Source organism: Copidosoma floridanum, unplaced genomic scaffold, assembly GCF_036245765.1.
Source record: "Copidosoma floridanum isolate Cflo_tuat_1 unplaced genomic scaffold, Cflo_Japanese_pri ptg000034l, whole genome shotgun sequence".
Classification (NCBI taxonomy): domain Eukaryota; kingdom Metazoa; phylum Arthropoda; class Insecta; order Hymenoptera; family Encyrtidae; genus Copidosoma; species Copidosoma floridanum.
The window spans coordinates 175,868-199,801 of NW_028321911.1; the positions used below are offsets into that span (position 1 = coordinate 175,868).

Below are 23,934 nucleotides of genomic sequence, written 5' to 3' on the forward strand. Positions count from 1 at the left end.
TTTTCCGAGCACATATGCGGCCATTATACATTTTAAAAATATCCCAACCAATTATACCTTCCACATACGTCGGGAAGTCGAGTGGGATCACATGCAATGTGCAAACAAGACTATTTAGTGGTATTTCTATTATACTTAACGAGCTTCACTCGCCGTGCGTAACCCTGATAATTTTAACTTGGGTCCCTTTGTCAACGAAAGTATCTGGACAAAGGCTATCTTTTTTTACGATTGATATCTCTGCTGCTGTATCGGCGCTGGTTCCTATATCGGCGTAAAATTTTACTTTACCATTTCGTAGCCGAGAGCTTTCATATATATTAAGGGGGGATCTTACCTGCTCTAATTATATTTATGGTTCTACAAGAGATTTCGTATCTGCTTTCTCCTTGTTCTTTCTCTTCCGTTTGTGGGCTATTTTAAAGCGAACTATTTTTGCTCGTCATCCTATCGACGTACGCGCTCGTAGTCAGTGGTTCTCTTACCTAAACATTGACTTCACACGACTCACTAATAACTTTTCTTAAGGGCTGTGCTAAGCTCGGTGTAATATTATTGAGCTCCTCTGTCTCTACCTACCATGTACATGCACCTTCGAGCGTTTCGTTGTCTGCATGTGTCCCTGCAGTGAGGCATCCCCTTTACCACTGAGCGCGTTTATTACCTTATTGCTTATTGCTGAATGCTCGATGTTTGGGGACCGCATCAATCATTGTTGGAGTTGAAATTCCCCGCGTTTATTCTTGCGTCTTGCGACTCCTTCCTGAAATTCGTGGTGGCCTCGTTTTCTCGTTATTGGCCCTGATTATTATAACCCGTTTAATATTAATAGTGTCCTCTATAACCATTACCTCCATTTCTATAATTGTATCTGTTTCTATCATTACCATTTTGTCTCACTCCATTTGGCCTATTATAATTACCTGCATAACCATTTTGTGGCCGTTGGCTGATGTACGTGTGGTTATTATTGTTGCTATTATAGTTACTATTATAAAAGTTATTGTTATTATTATAGTTATTGTTATTGGGGCCCCGTAATTACCACCCTCAGATTTTTGTTGGTGTTGATAATAATTATTATTACCATTGAAGTTGAGACCATTTTTGCTGCGTAACATAAAATGAGTGTTTATACGCAGTTCCGCTCTTGTTCTCCCCTACGGTAGATTCTTCGCACGGTACGTCGGGTGGTTTATCGATAGTATCCTCTACAATATGAACACCATTTATCATCTTCGTCAAACCCACTCACTACGTACTCTGTATCTGTGCTTTCCATTGGTGCGTTATGGATTTCTAATGCACCTATATTTGAATACCTTTTATCTCTGTGGTAACTTTCCTGTGTTACATAGGAGTTGTACGGTCCTTGTCCCGTGTTAAGCAAGCCCATTTCGTTGTCTACGCTTGTAGCGGCTTCTATAGCTTCCTCTATCGTTGCCGGTTTAAGTCCAGCTACATTTCGACTCCATGGTGCCCTGAGGCCGTACACAAATTGTTGAGCCGCTTCCCTATCTGAATTTTTTTTCAGTATCGTCTTCTCTACTTCCCCCAGGTGTGGATTTTGATCATGGGTCATCATGATTCTATTACATGATTTATTACACCCTTTGTAAGGGGCCTGTGTGAAAGATTCGTATACTTGGTAAAAAGAAGGATCATTACGGGAAAAGAACGAGAGAGGTAGAGATTAGGGAAGCAGGATACGTAAAAACCCTACAGTGGGTAAACGTAGAATCTTAATCGGTGTTTCCTTACACGTGTGTTGCAAGGCACTAGCTCCAGTGCTTGGCATTTGTGTCTGTATATAGTGTTTAGGTTGATACGAAAATGTGGACTGGAAAAGAGAAAAAAAAAAAAGAAATAAAAGGTGCGTCGAGCGCAGCCTTGATGTAACATAATTCTATTTCTTACTGTTATAACTTTAAATTTATAATCTTATTCTTAAAAATAAATAATGAAATGGATTTAGGGTGCATTTAATTATTTTACAACATTATTAAAAAAAAGTAATAATTGACGTAGAAACCTTGTTTTAGCATGATTTAAATATATGCAAAAGTTGTAAATTAAAATATGCGACTTGAAAAAACTTTGTTGACGAGAAAATACACAGAAAGTTTTTGTACACATGTGATATCTGTAAAGTTAATATTTTAAAACCTTAAAATTATAATCAATCTTTAAAAGAACACAAAATTAGCGTTTCGCCTACCAACTTCCTAACATAATATGTGTTCAGTTTAAATTTCGCGCTTTATGGCCCGACTATTGTCACTGTCTTTACGGTTGGTGGCGGCAGCATGCATACACTGTGTAGGTAGTGCTCTTCCAGTGGTCAAGAAAAAAAAGGTACTCTCTAATCTGACGTCAAGAAAGATAGAAACTCTCTGTTCGTGTTTTTCAATCTTATGTATTTTCAGCTCTGTGTGATTTAATAATATATACACTTCATTTAACAATATGAGTGTTTCTTGTTTGCAACAGTTAAACTCGATATAATTAATATCATTCTAACTATATGCATGAGACTTACCTATACATGTGTAACTGAGATGATGATATAACAAACAAAATACTTGTTACATTAAATTACAACAACTTCGATACATAACGATACCTCTGACAAAGAGTAGCGTAACTTATAATTTTAAGCATTATTTTCAATGGAAAAACCTGAGTCATGCTTTTCTTCCATAGTGCCTGTTACCTATAAAATGAATGATTTTTCGAAACTTCAATAGTTGTAAAGATTTTTTTAAAAATTTTATTTTGAAATTTTTTAAATAGCTAAAGTCAATAGTTTATAACTTAGCTGATGTCTCCGAGGTAGCACACACATATCAGTACGCAACGCCCCCGTTTTACCCAGCTACTACAGTCAGACACTCCTGCAAACACCAGTTAACATCATTGCGACAACGCACTTATATTTACCTGCAGCGCTCCCTATATTATCCATCTACTACATTTACTTGGACACCTCTGGACATACCAGTCGTTGTTGTTCGTATCTACCTGCAGCTCCCCCTGTGCTACCTAGCACTGCTCTATGATACTCTTGAATACACCAGTTAATGTCCCCAAGACAGCACACTAATATCTACCCGCAGCTCCCCTTGTGTTGCTCAACGTCTAAACTCGTATATTCCTGGACACGCCAGTCGGTAGTGTACTCATAACCGCTACATAACATTTTATTAAATGACATACGCACTTAAAATAAATCTAATGAAATCTCGAGTTCATAGATTCAATGAAATAATTATTTAATTAATTGTAAGCAATCGCATGTGGTATCTTACACATGCAGTATAGTTACATTCATTGTCAAAGATGATTACCGATATTTAAATAAGCATCAAAAAATTTAGAAAAACTTTGATTGAAATATAAGTGGTGCAACATCACATACTAACAAAAACAAATTATTGTATGCAAAATTATTAAAAGCTGCAAGTTTTTGCAAAGCGAATAAAAAAATAGAGGCTATCTTAGTTCCTTAGGGTAGGTTAGGTACAATGCAAAAAAATATAAGTTGTTGAGAGGGGCTTATCAAAACCTCAAAAATTTTGAAGTCCTTGAGGGGTGCGGTTTGGGGGGGGGCTTGGTTAAACGCAAAAAATACAAGTTGTTAAAGGGGACTGATCAAAACCTGAAAAAACTTTGTCTCTAAGGAAGGTTGAGGGTAGCTGAGGTGGGGTAACAGAAATTAGAAGGGGGGGGCACTGAAATGTTTGAAAAATATCTTTTTACGTAAGATATAGGAGAAATTGATCGAATTTTTAAGGGGTGGTGAAGGAATGCTTGGGGGGGGGGGGATGCGAAGAGGTCTGACAAACAAATGACGATGAGACAAAACACTGAATATTACATTAGAATACTAGTGTGTCAATTGCATTTTCCTGCGCACATGTAGCGTCTATTACTTTAAAAGAAGAATGTCGCGAGGCTCTACCAAATCAATAAATATGAAAATGGAAACTCATTATTATCGTTTGATTATACAATTTGTTAGTTTATTTGAAGTTTCCCCTTTCCATGTTGGCTCAAAAAAAACCAATTTTGTTCACGTTGGGAAGACCTGTGACACGCTCGCTTGCTAATTGTGATACGTATGTCTGCTTCCCTTTACGCTTCTCGACTTGAAACCTCGATCGCTCACGTTAGCTATTAGTAAATTATTCCAGGTAACTACTGTACTCCGCACACTTCAGAAAGTGTTGAAAGCAGAGAGTACTAGAGATTATCAGTCAAGTATAAGACGAGTAAGCGATTCACACGTATACTATGCGGACACATATTTGCGACTGTTTCACAGACCTATACAGACTGTTATACCGATGGTTAAAAATTTCCGCGCGCACCACCAATTTTTCTGTGCACGCTACTAGAAACGTGTGTAAATCGAGGTCTTATAGCCACAACAGATGGCTCGCAATCGAGTCATCCCCGCACACGGTTGTGGTGGGTCGAAAAACTACAATTAATTCATCTCTTGATTGAAGGGGTGAAGGGGAATAAGGGCGGCCAATAGATGTCGTTGCACGTGTGTGTGTGTGTGCATGCGTGTAATATAGGAATATACATGTATGTATGTATGTATGTATGTATACTAGTGGAGCTCCGCCGAGCCACAAGCGCCAACCCCCTGATAACAGGCTATGCTATTACTATAAACTTTTTTAAAAACGTTTTGTATTTTTATTTTCCTAAGCCCTAAAAAATAATGTAATTAATTGTTAGGTAAACAAAAAATACGTACAATTCAAATTATGTTTCGATGAAATAACGTAAATGCTGCCTCATTGTATGTAGTACATGGAAATAAAATTTTGTAAAGCGTATCTGTTTATATATCATTACTTATTTTTACACTGCATTGAACATCTTTGATATTTTAAAATAAGAATGATCTTATAAAGTTTTAATTGTACCATGTTCATTTTTTTATATTATTCATTCATCATAAAGCTTTATCTATGAGGAAGCAACGTGGGCGATAAAAATACTTGTCATTGTAACTTAGTGAACTACATGACACTATGATTTGACAAAGTAAAATATAATAACCCAATACTTTTGGACGACAGGTAACTAATGCTCTCCTCTTAATTTTATTTCCTCTAGGCCAGAAGGACTTACAGGACCGAATATTGTCTTTGCTTGGAAAAATAGAGCACTGTAGCTCTTGTTTACAACAAGTAAGGCTATAATTTTTATGAGTAACCTTTTTTTAAATCAAGTTTTTTAATTTTTAAGTACATTTTTTTGATGACAACCATTAGGCTTGGGAACAGACATTTAAGTACTGGCTAGCAGCCATAGATAAAATTGGAGAGGATGGACAGACCGAAATGACGCGCAGTGCAGCAAAGCGACGCACCTCTCAGCAGAGCTTAGAAAATGAGGTCGAAGACCGTATCAATGAGTGGGCCCATATGACAGGCTTTTTGTGTGCCCTTGGTGGCATTTACCTCTTAAAAAGCAGCCTTGATACGCAACAGTACCAGTATGTCAAAGAATTTATATCCAAATTGCTACAGCAGCTTATGAACACTGAGAAGAGCAACGAGCAGGTAAGTATCTTTTAGCTTCATCCTCTAAGTCCATCACGATCAATTTTCTTATTCGCATCTTTCACAGATAAACAGGCACATACCTGAATTCATAGAATTCCAAATGAGTTGCTCTCTTTATCCAGTTCTCTTCAACTCGATCCAAACGTACGTCAGTAAGTTCTTTGACGATCAGAATCAAGTTCAGTTGTCGGATGCCAATACGCAGTTTATCGAACACGCAATCTTTATTATGAAATGTATCCTTGACAAAAGCGAACAGCAATCCGAGTGCCAGGACATTATTAATATTGAGATCACGACGCTCCTGACGGTACGCTACGTGCGATACATCGAAACTTCTCCGGGCATTATTATCAAGATAAAGCTGTGCCAATTTGTGGAAGTAATGATCAAGCGCCGCGATTATCTGAGGTTTAGGCAGGAGATTAAGTTTCGAAATAAACTGATTGAGTACCTATCTGAATGGGTTATGGGCACGAAAAATATATTAATGCCACTGGCTGACATCGAAGTCTACGATGCCAAGTAATTTATAAATTTTACTTATCTGTTTATCCGTCATGATATTTTAATTCCTTTTTTTTTCATCGAGTATTTGACATCACTAGCATATACATAAATAGTTATGTAAATTCACCTAGTTTTTGATTTTTCGTTCCCAAAATATTATATTAACACCGCATTATCCAGAAACAGCGCTGTTCCAGTGAACTTGAACTTGCGTGTGCTACAGCTGCTTTCGAGCCAATGGTATAGTAGCTGTAGGGTAGTTCACTAAGGGTGCTGAATAATATAGAATTGGTTGTGAATACATATCTTGCTTAGTTTTTGAGATACTGATATCTAAAATAGTTTGGGCTTCTAGTGGCTAAATATACTTCCTAATACTTACGGTCTTTCACGAGTTCCGTTAAAAGTTAGTATAATTATGTTTCTCAAGGTACTCGTTACGTATCTGACTAACAAAATGACCGCAAGTGACCACAAGTGATTTAAAATCAATTAAATCTTATAAGGACTTGAAAATACGTATATTCAATGGTTCTGCTCTCGGGGCACTTATGAGCAATGTAACTTGAATTTGTCAGAAAAAGTGTCATGTGAAATATACAATTAAAAGACTCGTCACTCAATCAGTCACTATAGTTTTACTACCTTGTGCTCAATTTCAGTAAATTTGGCCTACGTTTATAGGAACTGTTATTATTTTTAGTGGGGTTGATGGGAGGCAGCATCTATAGGAGTGGAAGATCAGAGCCATGACCAGAGTATTTAGGAGAGCTAAGTGGCCCCTGGGCCTGTAACATGTCAGCAAAACAGAGATACAAACTATATCTATTAGTATTCCAGTACTCCAAAAAAATATTTAAAATTGTGTGCACTCATTTTTTGGTCAGATTTATAATCATCACCTCAAAAAAAATATATTTTCAACGTTATCAGTGTCAGATCCTATTTAGAAGTTTATCCTGTCTTCTTGAGTCCAACCACTTTGGATATTTATATCCTAAGAAGTAAATAAAATATTTATTTATAACAAAATTCGGCTAATCTATATCACCTTAAAATTACTCTTCAACTACTATAATATTAACTCGAAAGGACCTGTAGTATTCACCATAGACTCGTACTAATAAACTTGTAAGCATTCTGATGAGTCGGCTGTCAACACCACATGAGAGAAAAAGTATGAGTGGTCAAAGTTTTATCTCTTTGTCATATGCTAACAGACGAGAGACACTTTTGTTTCCTGCTATACTTGATCTATAAGTGAGCTTTTCTCCTCTAACTTATAATATATTAAAAAGTGATAGAGATTCAACCGTTCATGATTTCTCACATGTTTTAGACATCTAACACAAAAAGATTCTCAGTATAAGTCTATGGTATTCATATCGCCGTGTACACCGGAACAGCATTTGAGCCTATTATCTGACAATAGAAAATGATAAATTTTTTTCCTAGCCAAAACAATGACTTTGGTCAAAATTTATTGTAATTAGTAGTGCTTTGTAAGAGAACAATCGTAGGTAATTTTCAGTCCTCTAAGGTTACATAAATAGCGTCAGTAATACTAAAAAAACTGTAACTTTTTATTTTAATTTTTAACGTTGTATCTGACTATCTTGGTACACGCGTACAACTATACCGAGCATAACGGTACAAACAGCTATGCAGCTCTGGCCCCTCTGGTACGAGGGCCGTGCACTGGCACCGTAGCGCAAAGTGCCCAGCACAGATCTTAATTTTTCCTCTAGCACTGACTCACTGACGACGAGCCACTATAACTTCCCCAACGAGCCACTACCCACAAACCTTGGAGCTACTAACCGAATTAGCTATGCTAATTTAGTAGTTATGTCACTAGCAGTTGCTACGCTGCCAAAATAGCAGGGCACAAAGCTGTTTTAGCTGTGCTTGTCTGCCTAAATCACACTGCCGTGATATACAGATCACTGCACTGTCAGAAGGATACTGGGAAGCCAAACCAATTGCGATGTGGACACGATGCAAAACTTGGTATTTTTTAGGTCACAAAATATGAGTCCATAAATAATAAATCCTGTGAAAAATGTTTTACTTTAAAAGTATTATGTAGCTGTTGTGCATTAGACACTATTTTAGTTAGTTTTAACTGAGATGAATTAATATTGGTAGTTAAATAACTAAGTTATTAAAAGAGTCTTGTGAAATCCCTGAACTTCTGGCGTGCTGCTAACTATACGTTTCGGCAGTGTGATTTTAGCAGATGAGCCCATTGTGTCCTACTGTTATGGTAGTTTAACAACTGCTACTGGTGATACCACTGAATTATCACAGGTGTGCTCAGTCTTAACGATAGTTTTTTTTTGGTACTTGTGACTCGTGCCACGTCTCCCATAACCCCCTATCAGTCAGCCCCAAGAAACCATTAAGCTGGAGTGAGAGGCACGGAAACGCGTTGCCCTCACTATCTTGCGCACCTAATACACACTATAGCCACTGTATAATCAATGAACCATAATCACTACTTCCTCGGAACCTTCGTGCGCCTTGGAATTCTTGGTCCTGGGTGTCGGCTTAGGCCCCGGTCTTCTCACGATTCACGTAGCCACTATTCTCACATCACACTCAGCCAGCCAAGATCATGCAGCTCTCTTCCTGGTCAACGAGTCCCTCAGAGGAAAACCTGAGCAAAGGGTGAACCACAATAAATCCAATGCTTCCAACGATGGGCAGAATCTCTCAATTGCTTTAGCCATGGAAAATCCAGAGCCACACAAAAAAAGGAACTCAACTCAACTGTTCGAGGCCAACTATTTCTCCTTGCTCGATACCTTAGAAAATCCCTACCAACAACCCTTGATTGATATTGGCATTTTAACTTGACCTGAAAAACGTACCGGTAGTGGTGCCTCCACCAGCCTGGTCTCTACGTTTTAGTCCATTACAGTGTCTCAAGAATGTTCGCACCGTCACGAGTAAGCTACCCAACAACGCCCAATAAACCACACCTTTCATTCTATAGTCATTTCATGTCAGCGTCTCTCAACGAGTGCGCGTGCATGTCTCAGGAATTACACGCAAGATAGTATACATATTGAAATCCGATATCGATAGTGGCGACATCGAGAATCTCGAAGTATCCACTGCATACATCGAGAATCTTGATGTAGCACCACTGTACTTCTTGATTCTAGATGTAAGAAAATTTTACGTCCCAAATCCCGAAGTAAGTATTTTGGATATGCGCTGATCGGGTGCGCAGTTGACCGTATAGCCCATATGCTATCAACTGCGCATCCGATCAGCGCATATCCAAAATATTTACTTCGGGATTTGAAATGTAAAATTTTCTTACATCTAGAATCAAGAAGTACAGTGGTGCTACATCAAGATTTTCGATGTATGCAGTGGATACTTCGAGATTCTCGATGTCTTCATTATCGATATCGGATTTCAGTATGTGTACAATCTTGCGTGTACTCTAGCGCGCCGAGCACACACACAGGCACATACACCTAAAGCTTAGTAATTTACCTCAGATAAGCGCCTGCGTGTGTGTGCTCGACGCTGTGACTCCGTCGCAAATAGTACTTGTACGAATTTTCAACAGATGTGAAAAGAATTATGTTTATTTATGAATTTGCTGTCCTTTTCTCTCCTATAACATCTCCATAAAATGTAGGTAAAGTGTCAGAGCCAGGTGATACGGAAAAAAAAAATTTGTTTCTTAAAGTGAAAATTTTACAGCCTCGTATTTGAAATCTAGTGGTGAGTAAAACCGGCTGCTGAAGCTCAAAAGTGTCTATCCGGTTCTTGGTGGCGAGAGGAGAGCGGGAAGCGGGGCACGGAAGTAGCGCGAGAAAAAAAGAGAGAGAAAGAGCAAGCGCACGCTTCTACAGAAATAGGTATATACTTATTTATAAACCAATAAATTATATAGCAAAAAGCTGGAGCGTGTGTATGTGTGTGTGTATGCACGTACAAACTCTCTATGCATAAGAGACTTGTGAAGCTGGCGCCTGTAAATATTGAATATTAATCTTTTGCAACCATTCGAGGCTTCAACGATTCCTCCTTCCTTGCGGATTTATTCTTTACTTGAATTTTCATTGGCGGATCAATAGTTTGCAAGATATTTGCAGAATAAAAAGTTAAAAAAGAAAGTTGTGGCGCTGAAACATAAAAACCTTAGTTTTAAGTACTAATTAAGATTAAAATTGAATTCTGGCTGTACGATTCGATTCCTCCTCACTTGTAGATTACGGAATTGCATAAGTTAATGTAATTAAATGTCACAAAGTTTGTAAATAATGAATTTAATTATTTAGTAAGAAAATCTAGTGAAGAAGAAAGTAATACATTTACGTTTTTTCCTTTATTCTTTTTTACTTTTTTTATTCGTTACGAAAGCAGTGGCTTAAGAGTTAAGGTATTTCCAAGGTGACTTTTAATTAAATTTTTGGAAATAAAAGTACGAACGTAAAAACATATGAGTTCCAAAATACCGGGTTAAAGCATAGCTCTTGTCATCGTAAATAAAACTACATGTAATAAATGGGAATAAAATCAACAGAAATAATAATTAATAACTATAAGAATAAAAAGTTCGAAGCAGCTCTTGGAAAAATAGATACGTTGAAATCCACGATAGAAAATTATTCCTTGTCTTGTTTGTGACAAATCCAATGGCTTTGGAATTAAGGCATTTTTTAAGTATCATTTAATTTAATTTTTATTAAAAAATATGTATACAAAGCTAAAAATACGTAAATTTGGAAATACCTGAAAAAAGTATAGTTTTTGTCATTAAAAATCCAATTGTATGTAATAAGTATAAATAAAATACGAATCTACGATAAAAAATTATATTAAAAATATTATCATTTAAGAAATACGTAAAGTGTATTTCAGATAACCTTTCGAAATCTTTGTCAATTTTCATTGGCAGAGACTCAGAGCGTGGCACAATCAATCATTCAATATGTTTTTTTTTTTTTTTTTTTTTTTTTTTTCTTATAATGGCAATTCATACTAAAAAGATGTCAAGGTACGCACGCCTTAGCTTCATTTGTGAACCGCAAAATTTAAATTTATGTAATTTTATAACATCAAAATCCAAGTAAAAATTACATAATGATAAAGTAAATTGATGGACCACGGTATGTTTACATTTCGAATTTGAATTTTGCGCCATCATCCCCTAACAACTGTAATTATGATAGCGTGGCTACATATAAAATAAATTAAATGAATGACAGTAATCCACTTTTCAGGCTTTTTTAAAGTATATACTATTTAAATTATAAAATGTATAAAAAGTGTACCTAACACGATATGATTTCCAAAATACCGAGTTCAACAACTCACTAGTTGAAAGTTTCACTTCGGCTAGGGGTTCCGAGACCACACCTGTTTTTTTTTTTTTTTTTTTTTTTTTTTTTTTTTTTTTTTTTTTTTTTTTTTTTTTTTTTTTTCAATAAGTGAATCTTATTTTTAAATAAATTTATTTTACAGTTGCAAAGCTTAAGTTAAGTGCTAGAGTTCATTACCCGAAGGATTAATCAATTTTATGTCGTCCAGTAAAGAAAAAGTTGTTCATTCACTCACAAAATTTCCCCAGAAATACGAATACAGAAGAAAACAGTTCTGTCCAAATCAGAAGTCGGCTTTGTTTATTTATTTAACAATTTATGATAAAATTCCAATTTTTTATTTAGTTTTTTGCTTATATTCCAGCTTCTATTGCTGTTAGAGAAATTTTTCGACCACCAATCACTTCGTTATCAAATTTTCTATTAAAAAGAAACCTTAGCAAGTCCGTTATTTATTGTTAATAAGATGTTAATGGCAAAAAAGTATGGAAACAATTTTTTTTTCTATTGACCAACTTACGATCGACGTAAAAAAAAATATCATGTTAATTTGAAGATAACCGTAAGGAAATATAGATGTTAAGTTGCACAACGAATAACTATTTGTAAAATTGCTAAATGATTGTTGGTTTTTGTTGTTTAATTTTTTAAAGTGTTATTGCAACTTCACGGTCGGTTTGTCGGCATTTTGCTAGAATAAAAACATTGTATTTAATGTTGGTAATGATAATAAATAAAAAAAATTAATTTTTGTACATTTTTACGTGGTGCCAAAAATTTTATTTTGCAACTTAAGCAATTACAAATATCTCAGTCTGTTTAGAATTCAAGTTAATTTTAGTCACATTTAATCATTTTCCGATACACTTTAAAATTCTTATCACTGATCTCCACATTCTTATTTTTGTGTCTTTGTTTCAGTTACGTGTTCTGTGAATAATACTAAGCAAAATGTAAACAAAGACTTTCTTCAACGTTAAAGACAATGGTTGTCTTTTCTTAAGTTCCTTTTGTAATTCTTGTATTAAATTCACACATATATATATTTTCGTCTTCTATATCATATTCATATACATGGCTCGACGCCTTTCATATTCCGCTGCACTTCAACATTTGTATTATAGTCTGTAAATAAATAGTTTGTTACTTTCTTATACAGTTAAAGGTTCGTGTCCTTTTTTATTACCGCTGCTTTGTGTACTTTCGTGTGTACGAAGGGCAGTTATTCACTGACCATATCCAAAATCACTGTCCCAAGCTGTTGAAGCTCAGCCACGCAAACCGCAATACAGTCCACTACAGTCAATTTTCATACTTTCTTTCCCAACAAACTTCATTGCATTTATCATAAGAAAACATGAATGTTAAAAAAAAAGAATGTTCTAGCTCACTCTTAAGCCGAGATACAAGAAACTGTCTTTTTTGCAATAATGGACTAGTGAAATTTTTCATTCCGAAAAAATTTATGTCACATCTTCATCTATTTCTGCATCACACTGCCGGGGCACCTTATCAATTTAATTAAAAAGGAAGGAAAAAAAATCAAGAAATTCGCATTGTAATAATCGGGGCAGCTCAGTGCTCCCTTCTGTACCCCTCTTTTCCGACTAGGTGGCCGACCAGTTGCAGTGCGCATATATCAAAACACTGGCTACGGCTGGCGTTTGAATCCAAATTTTTTTACGTAATCGTACAGTTAGAAACGTATTATTCAACATTAAACATGCTTAATTAACAAATTATATACAAAAAGTAATTGCAATAAGAAATGTACATTTATTCAAATTTTTGTGTACACTAAATTTTAGCTTTTTTGGATACATTATAATTTTTTTTTTTTTTTTTTTTTATGAAATTTTGCAACAACTATCGTCTGTCTACAAACGTTTGCGTTACATCGATATCAGTTGAGTCGTCCATTTTATCGGGTATTTTGTGCGAGGTTACAGGTATTTTCGAGAAATCGTCGTAAATGCAGTCTCCTTCATCAATTGAAACTTTAACGTGTTCGATGTTAGAGCAATTTTTTCTTGAACAGTATTTATACATTTCTGTGCAAGTTAAACTATTTTGGACTCTATTAAATTGTAATAAAATGAATTTTTTTTAAATGTATGAAAAAAATGCCAACTCTACTTTTAAGTGCCCTCTGCGTTAGAAAAATAAAAATCATTATTTTTAGTGTATAAGTTTTTTTTCTGTTATTCAATGAAAATATACTTGGCAAGGATTTGGTAATTAGGCGTGTCCAACTGTATGATTATTTAAAACAATTTATTGAAATTCAAACGCCAGCCACAGCCCCTGTTTTGACCAATGCGGACTGCAGCTGGTCAGCCACCTAGTCGCAAAAGAGGGGTACAGATGGGAACGCTGAGCTGCCCCGGCTGTTACAATGCAGCTTTCTTGATTTTTTTTAAAACTTTTCTTTCAATTAAATTGATAAAATGCTTCGACAGACTGATGCAAAATTATATAAATTTTTGTACACAAATTTTTTTTATACAAAATTGACTGAGATATTTGCAGTTATATAAGTTGCGAAGTAAAATTTTTGGGGGCCAAAAGTAAAAACTCACAAAAATCAATTTTTTTTATTTATTATTATTACTAATAATAAGTATAATGTTTTAATTAAAGCAAAATGTCGATAAACTGACAATAAATTTTCTTATAATACTGTAGGGGAATGACCAATTTTTTCTCTACTGGAAAACATCAGATTAAATCGTTTTTTTTTTTTTTTTAATTTTTTTTTTTCGTGCGATGGACTACTAAGTAACACGAAAATTTGACACTTCTAACTTATTTTTTAAGATTGTAACAGCGGGTTCAGAGCTTATTTAAATTAGATATTCAGTAGTTAAGATTGCCAATAACAAATTCAAAATTGAAATATTAAAATCTAAAATGATTATCGAATGTGGCGACCAGCATTTTAAAATTATTATATCGTGAAATGAAAAAAGTATGATTGCTAATCACTGATAATTTTGAGTTAAAAATGTTTCTTGAATAAATTTTCTGGATAGTGACAGTTCTTAGAAAAAATTCATAAAATTCAGAACCTCATAACTTCTCTACTATTGCTATGTAACATGATATCAAGAATAGTTAGACGTCTTATACTACATTAGTTTTGCTCATTGGTTTATTATCACAAAATGATCTTTAATTATTAGTATTTAGCATCCTATAGATGTATTTTCTAATCACACAGTACGACAATATAAAAGTCACATGATGGCAGTGTAGGTAGCATGTCTGTCATCTGATCTTGCAGTTCAGGATTCAAATCTCACTTCTAACAAAAATTTTTATTGTAAAATATAAAAATTTTTTCTGAGTGAAATTTAGGCTCTTCAGTAACCCAGTGTTAAGTCCTACTGTCCAACCCTGCTGATTTAGTTTCTCACAAATTACTGTACCATTTGATCAAGTATACTATGTGTGTCAAAGTAGCTATGTCTGAGGCTTAAGGTGATGATGAACCATTAAAAAAAAAAGGATGACAATAATTGAACATTCTAAAAAATGGTTCGTTGCATTCAACATATTGTTTACCCTGTTGCTATTAGAATGATACTTCATTTAAGGAAGTTCGGCAGTGTTATCGGGAAGAAATCTTAAAGAGACAAGGGGAGAGAATATCTGAAAACGCTGTAAATTTTTTCTGCTGCCAATACGTCGTCGCCTACAACTTACATAGTAGTTCTTGACTCTGTTAAAATTATTATAACTAATAGAAAACTCAAAGCTAGACTTTAAAAATAATTTATTTGTTAAATGTAAACGAATATATTTGTCAAAATCGTTTGACTAAAATGGTTAAAGTAACAAAAAAAGGAGTAACCTTTAAATTACTACGGATATTGCTAGTAAACAAAGAATTGGTTTTAACGGGAAGTTTTTTTTAAATTAAAAGTATATAGACACTGACAAGGCAAAACGTTATGAAAAAAGAGAAAAAAAAGCTCAGAGTCTTGAAAATCCCTCATTAAGAATAAGAAAAATTGACGTTCCTGCTGATGGTGAAAGTTTTTGATATCAGTTGTATTGCCAAGGACATGTTCTGCAGTAAATGTAATCATAAACCACATTTGACTGATATTGTTGACAAATGTGTTCAGGGATTAGGATCTATTTCTCGTGTGAAATTTGACTTTCAGTAATATATTTTAAATTACAAAAAAGTTCTTTCTACTATTTGTTGAATTTTAAAGAGCCCGGTAAAAACAGTTTTGTGAAGTCGTCTGCTGCAACCACATTTTGAACTACTTTTTTTAAATAAGGCAGAAAGCTCTGTTGCATATGCTTAAAAGTAAATTACTGAGATAGAAGAGGATGGGAATCCTAGTAGGAAGCTCAGTACGCCGATCACGGCACTTTCGTCAAGTAGCCTTTAACGGCTGCTTAATTCAGATCCAAGGCTATTGAGGATAAGCTTAAACCTATAAATCATAAAATTTCTAATTGCGTCCCCCCGACGTTATAATGGATTTGGAGTATTGTATCACAATTGCAGTAATTGTTGTTTAATAGCAACAGATATGCCGTTTTTTTTAATTTGCAACTTAACTGTTTGTCATAATAAAATTTTGTTTCTTTCACATTGTAGATAATTATATTAGCTATAACTTTAACGTTTAATTTTTGACTTTGTTTGTTACTTTTTGTATATGTTATGTAAAACAATATTTCAAAACGATGAAAGAAAAACGAGGAGTTAGGGAGTTTGAACGGTAAATCAGCTTCTGGACGTCATTCTACTTGTGTACAATATTATACTTGATTTATAGTCATTGATCTAAGACAAATGTTAACAAATGATTTTATAACAAATTTATTAATACGTAAATTGAATAGACTTTGAAGATGCTATTAGAGTTGAATTTGTAAATTTTAAAGTAATGTATTTTTTTCTATCGAAACAATCTCCAAAAATTTTACCAAAAATACTTTTAATTTAAAATTCAAAAAAGATAAGGATTATATTTTTATTTGTGAGATACTTTGATTTAAAAAGTGTGTGGAAATTTGTAGCTTTAGTTCAGAGTCGGTTACTGAGAGCCCTACTTTTGCCATATTCAAAAAAAGGACGAGGACGAGGATGAATTCATTGCATCGACAGACGAATTAGTGCTGCCCGGTAGTCCAAGCCAGCTTTTTTTTACCAAGTGTATCACGCACATAGTCTTTAACCAAAGAGCCTCGTAACGGCAGTGTCAGTGTTAGCGTGAAAAAATTTATTAGTTACTACTGTAATGATAACGTAATTAGAAACTTGTGATAAAAATAGCTTAATAGTTACATCTATGTAAAAATAAATATATCCACTTTTTTATAAAATAATTACTTACAGTGCTTTCATAGTAACGTATCTTCAAATAATTAAAAAATAATCTTATGAGCTCAACAAGTCTACAATCTTAAGATGAACAAATATGTAACCATTTACTGTGTTTCATAAAAGTAATCGTTGCAAAAATGATATATTTAAGAAAATTATTCTCTGTTCGTACTGGTGAAATTCATATTACTAATGTACTGAGCCATGAAGTATGTTGATAAAACTAAAGTTTAAATTGGCTCCTCACTATAAACCCACAAGAAAAGTCAATATACTGCAACACAGCTTTTAATTAGCTGTGGAGGTTCTTGACTAAAAATGGACTATCGTTTACCTGTGCAGCAGACGCCCCACACTCACCGTCCATTCTGTGACTTGCACAGATATTTACTATTTTCACAAAATATCATGTAAAAACCCATAGCAATGTCCAAGTACCTGAATATCTTTGGCAAGATTATGATTTCTTCGATCTGCTCCACAGGTCAGTATCTTTGCTGAGATATCATACAACTTACGCCGTCAATTTTCCGATCCTCTACGAGGGGCTAAGTTCCAAAGTCTACTTTTAAGTTTTTTTTTTTCAACAATTTTGGTGGTGACGGGGTCTAAAATTTTGGGAAGAGACTCTTTGCACCTTTATAAATCATCCTTCAAAATATCATTCAATACTTCAGTGTTTTAATTTAGTGAGAAGCCACCTTAAGTGTATTATATGCTAATGTCAGACTCGTTGTATGTTATTACTCCTTCTGGCTTAACGAGTAGCACTGTATACATCATCGTATTACTTTTTCTATTTCTAACTTTTATTTTGCCATGAAAGTAAAATGCATAGATTTTCATAAAAATGAATCAGATTATAGACTTTTTTTGGTGTTCTATCTTGTCATATTGATTTTCAACACACCTAGAGATAACATTCAAGTAGTTGTATAGTTTGACGATTTCAAAGCATTTGCAATAAAATATGATAATATTGTTTAGCAATATATTAAATCTTTCACCTCTGACAAACAATAATCTTCGAGTTATTGGAGCGTTAAGGACATGCGTGTAGAATTTTTGCTATAAAGATATTTTCATTGACAATGTAAGATACGATGAACATCTCTATCAATACTGTTATCCCTTTAATTTAATCGTACTCACGTACGAATGGTAAATTAAAAAGTATACATTGTGGTCAACGGTTTTTTTTTTTTTTTTTTTTTTTTTCTTGATATTTTCTATTTCAATTTAATATATTCATTTGTACTGCAGTACATTCCTTACTAGTTTAGTATCGCTTACATACGCAGATTAAATTTCACTATTCCATTACGTGAAAATCAAATAAATTTTTATACTTCGACTTGTGTAGTTTCCCAAATGTCTCCATCCACTGATAAGTGTAGGCATTTAATGCAATACATACCTTTTAATCCGATACATTATATTAATATAACTACCATGTTTGACACCTTTAGGACTATTCATAAGTATTTTGATACCAGAGACGTTTATTATTGTTCATAAATCTTCTCTCCTTTTGTATCATCATAGTAATCCAAGTTTTATACATGCACTCTATGCTCTCATTTAAGTATAACTTGAAGATTCTCGTTTGGTGGCGCTATTGCCTTTGTTGCCAATTGTGCAACCTATTTTCCAGTAAATCAGCCTGTTACATTAGCTGAAATAATATTGCGTGATATTACATTTATGCACTTATTCACATTGGTGAATCAGAGTAGCATCACTACTTAATAAACGTTGTATCATTATAATTGGCAAGATAAAATGAGTTGGCAAAATGTATCTGGTTCCATCGAGTTGATAAAGTGCTCGCCTGATGTATTGTTACTTTGGGCTCGTGGCACAAAGTTCAGTTTTGTGTGTATGTGTGTTTGAAAAAAAAATTTTTTCCAAGGCCTCTTTAAATACGATTTATACATGGCTTTTCAAGAAATTAATTTTTTTTTTTAAATCTTCGATTATTACACGGACTGCTATAACCGTTAAATCAACCCACACGTAACACATAATCAAAAGGGCTGACAGCAATTGTTTTCAGTTTTCTTATTCCTATACATTCAGTGTATGTTTAGTAATTATTGTGTACTGATTTTTAAATGTATTTAGTTGTAATACGTGCCAAAATATCACTTAATTCATATTTGTAATGTTTGTCTGTCTATATACCAGTGAGGCTTCACCTCGCTGCACGCTTTGCGCACCCACCCCGACAATTGCTTGCAATTTATTATCAATATTGATTGCGTTCAAATAAATTGTATTCGTATCACAATTATATTTGTCAAGACAAGACAATATTTATTAAATCATTCTGCCTAAAGTAAAGATGTCTTCCAGCACGTTATTAGTGACGTCACTAAAGATATTTTTAAAGACGTTTCAGAGATGTCTCAGAGATGTTTTAAAAGATGTATCAGATGACGCCACCAAAGATGTTTTTACTTTTAATAGGATATACTCTTCTTGGAATACGAATAACCACATAAATTACAAAAACATCTTACAAAAATGTATAAATCTAACGTATTAATAAAAATTTATCAAACTAATTTATATAATATAATATTTGCTTCTTATAAAAATTGTTCTTGCATACGCCTACACCTATGTATTATGTATAGAACCGTTGATGAGAGTCCCCTCTCCCTGCTTCTCATATTTTCCGCGATGATACGGTACTGCCAGAACTTTAATCTCCATATATTTACAATGCATCATTTTGTGGATAGCAATAACTTCTTTGATATAGGCTACGTAAAGGAACGAAGTGGCATAACGCCACTATGTTATCTCATTTTTTCCTAAAAATAGTTTAAAGGTACAGTTCTATGGAACAAAATATAGTTACACAATCACAAAGATATAGATACAGGAGGCTATTATCTATACATCACGTTGTAGAGCGCGTGGTGGCTCAGTTGGCTAGGTTGTGGATCGGCACGCGGGAGACCGTGGTTCGATTCCCGGCCAGTGCAACATTTTCGGGCAAGTACCTCTGTGAGTTCTCATATGTGCTTTTTTACCACGCAATGCTCCTCGTGAAGGGATGGGGCGACCTTATCGCAGCAAAATTGCCTATTTCCCCTACCCACCTCCTGTAAAGGGAGGCTTTCCTATCCCTCTTCCCTTCCCTCTCCGAAGTGTCGAGTGCCCAGAGTAGTGCCCTAATTAGGAGCCGGACGAATGACACTATAATATAAAAAGAAAAAAATATTCTATATATCACGTAGCCTGCATACATCAATCTTGCATCTATTTCTAGGCAGGCTACGGGAGCTCGCTTACATGAGAAATGCTCTATGTCCACAATGGACTGTCTGCAATAGAAAGAACCATAGGCTTATAAGATACATAGACTGCTCGTTCGGATCCACGGCACCTAAGCACAAGTCGAAATCGTAGACATATACGAAATATAGACTGCACTATACTTGACGTGTACTACGAGTCGGTGAGTTTCACAGATGTAAACAAATACTGAATCTTTACCGATATCTCGGAGTTCGTGGCATACACCCTATCATCATAATTATGATTGCAAATTAGGTAATAGTAGATCCGTAATATTTTGTGAAATTTTTTATAATTTTATATTTTTGTGTAGAACAGCAGCGGAAATAAGTGCGATAGAGACAATAACGTATTGACACAATATAATTTTTTTAAATCATCAATCAGTTTGTCCACCTTTATTATCGTTTTTATTTTCTTAAGTAGATTAAGTGTGTAGTCTACTGCATAGAGATATTATAGATAGAGTAGGTAAGCCTGTAAGTGGAAGCGTTAACACGTTAAAAAGAGATGCAACATCGAGCCACCTTCCTATGTCTTTCTGTGCTCGCTGCTGGTTGGCTACGGATGTTTTACGTTTATGTAAGCGTAGGCAATCAGTAGCGACCACAGAGAGAGATAGAAAGGTAGCTCGATGTTGCATCTCTTTTCAACGTGTTAACGCTTTTACTTACAGAAGAATAAGTTGCTTGCCTACTCTATCTACAATATCTCTATGGTCTACTGGTGTACGAAACACTTGGAGCTTTATCATATATTGTCTGCAACAGCAACAACCATAAACGTATTAGAAATATATAGACTATTTGTCTCTATGTGTGGTCTGAAGCACGATTAGAAAGCATAAATACATAGAAAATATAGACTACAATACACTTGACCTATACTAGTTGTCGGTGAGTTCCACAGGGATCGTATTCCGTAATTTCCACACCATGCCAGAGGCCGATGGTACGTTATTATTTACGTATGCATTGTATATTGACGATTTCGAAGTTTCTGGCACACACTTTGGTAATATGATTATAGATAAGATAATAGAAAAAAAATAGTTTAACTCACAAAAAACTTTATATTTACAAATACATTGGAATACAGTTGATATAAATTGATTTTTGATTCAACCCTTAGTTGTACGAGTGCCATAATCATTGATTATTCTTATATGTAACATTCATCTATTTGCCTCATACGGATAAATAAACGTTTAACTAAAATTATGCAATGGTATAACATATGATATGATTGATTATATTTATTTTGTTTTTTTATTTTCAAATTTCGTACCTAAATTAAATATAGTGTGTATAAATAAAACCTATACATACGACACGCACATATATGTAAGCACATGTGTGTGTATCGGTGTCCGTAAAGGTCGATAGGGTATCAGTCAAGTTCCCCATGTGTTTGGATGGCGGTGGGAGGTAAGTGGGGGCAGGAGGGCAAGAAAAATTCGTGGGGGATATTGTGGCTTATGGGTTATAGTCCGGGAGCCCACTGCAAAATTACTTATCCTACTTCGGGCACGCTAAAACTTTGTCAGAATGCAGTACTAAGTGAGTCAATAACAATGCACCATGGCAACCCAATGAGACCGGCGCCATATGAGAGGGGGAGGGGGTTTTGCAATGCAAATTTGAGTCACTTGCTTGTCTTACTTCGGGCAGCTTGAAACTTTGCCAACTTATAGTATTGACCATGCTGATTATGGAAAAAAATAGGTTGCCTGGCAAACCAGTGCCAGGGGGTAGACAACTCTCCTTCTTTGAGTGAGTGTCCGGAGCGCTCAGGGTTACGTATTCGTTGAAGTTAGGGTCAGTGAAATGCATATAAATACAATTTATGAAGACTTTTATTTTTTATATATTTATTAATAGAACAAGCAGTAATGATACAATGCAATTTCAAATAGAAAATGTATCTCATAATAATAATAATAATATTTATTTGGTAAATCTCCAGAAGTGGGGCTCCACCTAAAAATGAGTCCAAAAAATTTTTTATGGCTTTGGTCACATTTTTATCAATAAATCTAACAATTGCAAGGTGGGTAAAGACATTTTTCAGCCAATTTTATCATTTTTTACTATCAAAACCACAAAAACTACAAAAAGGTAATTGTACAGAATTGGGTCTTCACCAAAAAAAGCGTCTTACAATTTTTGGATAACTTTGAGCCATTTTATATAATCATAACTAATGATTCTACATTGGAATAAGACATTTTGTACCATAAAAAAATTTTTTTAAATATTTTTTTCATTATTATTAGTAACATATGAATGAGGATGTCGATATAAGTTTTCTATATTAATTTTGTTCACAATTGTTTTATGCTTGTGTACAGGAGAATTTTTTATCAATTTATCTAATTGCCCTGTGTCATTACTGCTTCTTCTATTGATAAATATATAAAATATAAAATTCTTCATAAATTGTATTTATTTACATCGAGGTGTTTTTCTGTACCCTGTTCACCATACTGGAGAAGAGACTTTGTCTTCAAAGACTTTGAAAGTACGATGCATTTAGGACGAATCGTGAACTTCACGTGTCAGGATTGAACTTATGAACTTAGCTTCATCACTTCCGTAAGTATAAATTCTTTTCAGGTTCTTGGCAATAGTTATTAGATGATACTTTAAGTCATTTAAAGTAACATCACCCTCAAACCATTCGATTCCGTGGACTTCTACCGTCTGGTGATTATTATGCTTTTTTATTTCAGACGGTAAATCATTAAAATTGCAAGGTGGCTTGATTATCTAATGGCCAACAACGTTTCCTTGCAAGGAAACCACTGAAAATTCTTTCGGTATGAAGTGTCTGTCAGCATTATAAAAGCCGTGGATACTAATGATGAAATCTCTGATGTGTTTCGAAATTGTGAATACTAAAGTTGAAAATCATTTTTCTAATATATTTTTTATTTGACAAGGCTCTCTTTTTCACTGTTGCTGTTACTACTTGTGTCACATGGGTAAAACTGAGTGAATAATAATATACAACCTGTATTTATAACTTTTCTTTATCAGAGTTAGTGACATCTGTCCACCCACAGCTCTGCGTAAGATTGCGCAATCTCTCTCCATGAGCAAGTATGAGATGTAGCTTTCTTTCTCTCCGAGTGCCTGAGCCGCTCTTGTGATTATAATCGGTCAGTTGAATAGCTTAGAAGCACAACTTTACTTTTAAAAATTATTTTTACATCTTATTCTTGAATTATAATTTACATATTCTAACAGTTCTTTATTGTTATTGGCAAAGAAATTTTTAGTGAGGAAAAACTACTTTATATATTGAACTAAGAACATTTTTTTAATTTAATTTAAAATATATCCAATCCCTCATTGCAGAAGCATTTCTGATAGCACATGAAAAGTTAATGTTAAAGACATGGTATTTGCATGGCAAATATGCTTCGTTAAGTTTAACAAGCGCTGGGCATCCATACTCCTCAATATTAACGACTCTAAAAGTGTAGAAAACATGAATGACTTGCACCTTTATTATATTTTATCATGTGTGCATACATACATACTTACATATAAGTATTTCTTCCACGTAATTTTTTTTTCAAGACCCTTGACAAAAACCGTTTCCGTGTCAACAAGTTCAGTTTTAAATATATTAAGCGCTCTTTCATTGGAAATGTTTCCGACATTCCAGCTTATACCATGAAAATTGGTTATCAACCAACGATTTTGTTTCTTGTCCGCATGTGATAAATTTTTCCACGTGAAAGGCGGCTTAAGCACTATTAAAACTGCCATAGAATCTCTATTTTTTCCAAGTTTGACGTATAAAATTTCTTTAAAAAGAAATTTAT

At 34.3% G+C, this 23,934-nt stretch overlaps 1 protein-coding gene across 1 annotated transcript in view; it reads left to right on the forward strand.

Annotated features, from left to right (window-relative positions):
• Nucleotides 1–23,934, forward strand: part of Nf1 (neurofibromin 1) — a 394,222-nt gene that overhangs the window by 122,884 nt on the left and 247,404 nt on the right. Inside the window, exons 9-11 of the mRNA XM_089597624.1 lie at nt 5,134–5,207; nt 5,292–5,582; nt 5,650–6,110. Coding sequence (XP_089453750.1) covers nt 5,134–5,207; nt 5,292–5,582; nt 5,650–6,110 — 826 coding nt within the window. The remainder of the gene's footprint in view (nt 1–5,133; nt 5,208–5,291; nt 5,583–5,649; nt 6,111–23,934) is intronic.